Source organism: Pygoscelis adeliae, unplaced genomic scaffold (assembly GCF_000699105.1).
Source record: "Pygoscelis adeliae isolate BGI_AS28 unplaced genomic scaffold, ASM69910v1 Scaffold166, whole genome shotgun sequence".
Lineage (NCBI taxonomy): Eukaryota > Metazoa > Chordata > Aves > Sphenisciformes > Spheniscidae > Pygoscelis > Pygoscelis adeliae.
Window position 1 is genome coordinate 6,932,562 of NW_008825156.1, and position 4,257 is coordinate 6,936,818.

The window sequence follows — 4,257 nt, forward strand, 5'->3', positions numbered from 1 at the left end:
AACTGCAGCCCTTCCTTGCTGTAAAATTAAATTGTAATGTAGATGGTTGTTAATATTCAGAAATTTAGTCTGTTCTTTATAATGTTTGCCACTTCAATGATTTCTTAATTTTCTTGGGCATAAAGATGACTTTACAAAATTTCAGGGCTCTGAGATAAGTCTGAGGTATCGATTCTCTGACACCTGATTACTTGGAAGATTTTTGACTGTACCCTAGATCTTTGTATTACCTGTAGGAAAAGTTTTACAAACTCAGCAGTGTACAGTCAAGTTGGTTATTAGCTGAACTGTAAAAATTCTGAGCCTGAAGTCTATGGTGAAAGAAGTTGAATTAGCATCTCTGTTCTCCCTGACTAGTATCCCAAACATTGGGCTGTCTTTTCCCTGATATTTGTGAGAGAGCATCACTTTTGTCTTGTACAGAATAAGATACATCATCACTTCTTTGTCCATAACCTTGTTTAAACAGGAAGAATTATTTATGTTTTGTGCTCTGAAATGTCCGGCTTGCTTTGAGCTCAATGATAGATAACATTGCTAATGTTTTGTGAAAAGAAAATCTGTATTGTTTGTTTCTAGGTTATTGAGCTTGACTTCGATCAGTTACCTGAGGGTGATGAAGTTATAAGTATACTGAAACAGGAACACACTCAACTGCACATATGGATTGCCTTAGCGGTTCGTATATATACAAGTTGTATATTTAAATATTATATTCAGATAATCATATAATAATTTCCACTTCCTTACTTTTATGAGTAGGGATAACTGAATTCTGAACAGGAATTTAATTGGGTTATTCGGTCACTGATTCTAGGCCAGATATTTCTGATTTGACATACGCATATTAAGATTTTAGCTTCATCTTTTTTCATGAAATAATGCTGCTTGAGGCCTGCTTACTAATTTTTTTTTTCTCAGTCCATAGTTTTTCTGTTTTGTGCCTTTGATTATGCACTTCATAAAAAAGGAGGGGGCAATATCTATACTGTGGAAAGTATGGTGAAATGTGCAAAAAGTCAAAGAAGTTCAGAGGAAAAACAGTTGATTCTTCACTTAAAAATAGCTGTAAGACTTGTGTTTTAATGTAAAAATACTAAGTTTGGGTCATGACAGAAAAATATTTGGTGATACCAGAATGCCTTTGATTATCCCTACATTTATCCCTATGTTCTGGAAAAAGAATCTGTGTGACACCTAAAGTATCAATTTCATGTGTTACTTACTCACTGGGGAAGTATTGTGTGCTAAAACTGTACGTTTTATAGCTGGAATACTACAAACAAGGAAAAACAGAAGACTTTGTGAAGCTGTTGGAAGCTGCACGCATAGATGGTAACTTGGACTATAGAGACCATGAAAAAGATCAGATGACGTGTCTGGATACTCTGGCAGCGTACTATGTACAGCAGGCTCGAAAGGAGAAGAACAAAGATAACAAGAAGGAGCTCATTACGCAAGCTACCTTGTTGTATACTATGGCTGACAAAATTATCATGTATGATCAGGTAAAAACAAAATCTGTTTAAAAATCCATATTTGTAAATTATTTAATGATTCTTATTTTTTGGCTTACTTTCAACATATGTTTTCTGTGTGAATTCAAAAAGTGATTCTCAAGAGAACAAGTATTGATTCACTAAAGGGAAGATAGAAACTGCTCAGTGTTTAAAGACTGTTAGTGTAGTACATGTAAGTATAACAACTAAGTTTCTGAAATGTGTGCGGTGCCGCTAGGAATAATTAGCTTGGGACACCTGATCATTCTATGTCAGTCAACTTTTGGGGGTTGGGAAGGAAGGATTGGTTGTTACTCTCTTGCTTGATAATACATGAGCTTTAGATGTGGATGTTGAAGACCCTTTTTGACTTTTTTTCGTCCTGATGTAAGAGAAATAAATTAATCATAGAAAGCATGTTAGTATAGCCAGTTAGTTTTTCACCTAGTCTAATCTTCACATTTTACAAAGATAAATGTAGTGGAAATTTTTTTCCTTATCTAGAATCACTTGTTGGGAAGAGCCTGCTTTTGTCTGCTTGAAGGTGATAAGATGGACCAAGCTGATGCACAATTCCATTTTGTGCTCAACCAGTCTCCAAATAATATTCCTGCCCTTCTCGGTATGAGTTTATGGGTATTTGTGTAAAAACCTGGTCTCTCCAGTTGAGTTTTGGAATGAATTATGTGCTTAAGAAGAGGGTGCGTATGTGAGTAGAGAGAAAGAACGGGATAAAGAAGGGTGTGCTTTTGACCAGAAACACATGACAGAGATTACTTTAAACTTGGGAAGTATATGTAGGTGGAAAAGCTAGGAAAAAGTATAATGCTAGCTAGCATCTTCTGAGACCCGTGGGCATATATCCAGTCCAACTGCTTATATTGCCCTGATGATGCCAGTGAAGCTGTATACTCTGTTGAAGGTGAAGATACCAGTAGTGAGGGGTCAGCGTGCTGTAACACTTGTATTTTAATTTGTTCACTAATTAATCTAGTCTTAGCAAGTGTCTTTCCTCTGGACCAGGAAAGAATTAAATTTCTGCAGAAAACGATGAAAATGTAAATTTAATGTGTTCCCATGTTTGATTTCTTTCATACATTTGCTGTCATCAAAGATAATAAAAGTTGTAGTTGTCTGAATTTTCTGTTAGTTTTTAGTTGTAGCTTTTGAAAAACAGCACAGCACAAGTTTACCAAATAATACTTATAAGCTTCTGATGTATAACTGCTTTGTTTATATTTCTGATTTATTTGTAACTGGTATGTTGAAACAGGTAAAGCGTGCATTTCTTTCAACAAGAAAGATTATAGAGGAGCCCTTGCCTACTACAAGAAAGCATTGCGTACCAATCCAGGTTGCCCAGGTAAGACAGAAAGTATTTGCTAGTGGAATTATTTTCTGTGCTTGCAAACTAACTCAAGTTTTCCTAATTCAAATAGCTAAGGGCTTCTTTGTGATCTATATCTGTCAAAAAAAGCCCTCCATCCCTCATTATAGAGGAGTTTAGGTGTTTGTTGACTTGAAGTGTTCCTTAATTGTTAGAGAAGGAAATCATGTTTAGGAAAATACTTTTCATTTTTTCTAATTATTACCTTTTAAAGAGCTATTAGAAAATGAGAAGTTGCATGTAAGAGAAGCTAAAATTGTATGGGGAGGGGGGGGAACTGTTAAAGACTGTTGCAGAGCCTATCTGTGAGCTTTTGGAGTAAGGGTTAAGAAAATGATGTGTTAGCATTAATAATGAAACAAGACACAAAAAGTAAAATTCTACCTATAATCCATGATGTGAGTTTTCCTGGTGTTATATGATTTTCCTAATGCAAAAGTCTGGGAAAGCTATCAGTAACAGCTGTAAAAGCGATGCATGTGATTTAGAAATATTAGTTCAGGGTATTTGCATTAGGATCATAAATACTCTGAAGTCTCTTGAGAGATGTGGTATACTTTGTAATAAATTCTTTTTCAGATAGATTATAGCAAAGTTTATGTGTATTCTGTAGTCTGGTTTAGCATAAGAATCATTGCTGCAAAAGTGGATTTAGAAACGCAAGCCTTACTTTTAAACAAACATCTTTCATTCATTCCCCTTTTTCACACACACAGATTTGAAATAGCTGTATATAAATGTCTCTGTATGCCTAGTTCAGGCAGTCTGAAAGGGCAATATGATGTGAATTCTCTGTATTAGCTCATTTGTACATGATCATGGAAGTTAGAGGATGATAAACAGCATTTTGTTAGCAGTGAATCAGTTGATCATTTGAGGGAAAATGTCTAGCTAACTTGTTCATTCGTCTGTTTTCTGAAGGCCTACTAGTCTCAGGTGAACGTATCCTGCCTAAGAAATTTCCAGCCCTTCCATCTGGCAATTTTTTAATGCCTTTCTCTATTATTTTTTAATACATTTCCATAAAAGTAATTTTTTATTTGTCTAGTATCAGAGCGTTTTGGAGATATAGACCAATGTTCTGGGGTGTATGAAGAAATGAAGTCTTACTAATCTGTTAAAGTTAGTTTTGCTGCCAAGTGTGGGAGGCTGCCTTTAAAAACAGCAAATCATTAGATGGCTTAGAAGTTTTAAAGAGATATTAAAAATACTGCTTTCATGTTAATTGATGTCCAGAATGTTTAAAAAAAAAAAAAGTCATAAAGTTGAAATTTTGGGATTCTGAATGGTGTCATCTTGTTCTCTAGCTGAGGTTCGATTAGGTATGGGCCACTGCTTCGTGAAACTGAACAAGTTGGAAAAAGCTCGGTT

At 35.1% G+C, this 4,257-nt stretch overlaps 1 protein-coding gene across 1 annotated transcript in view; it reads left to right on the top strand.

The window, feature by feature from the left end:
* Positions 1–4,257, top strand: part of CTR9 (CTR9, Paf1/RNA polymerase II complex component) — a 21,831-nt gene that overhangs the window by 1,496 nt on the left and 16,078 nt on the right. Inside the window, 6 exon segments of the mRNA XM_009328585.1 lie at positions 580–678; positions 1,269–1,508; positions 2,004–2,121; positions 2,773–2,862; positions 4,194–4,255; position 4,257. The exon segment at position 4,257 is cut by the window's right edge and continues 86 nt beyond it. Of these exon segments, the coding sequence (XP_009326860.1) occupies positions 580–678; positions 1,269–1,508; positions 2,004–2,121; positions 2,773–2,862; positions 4,194–4,255; position 4,257 (610 nt within the window).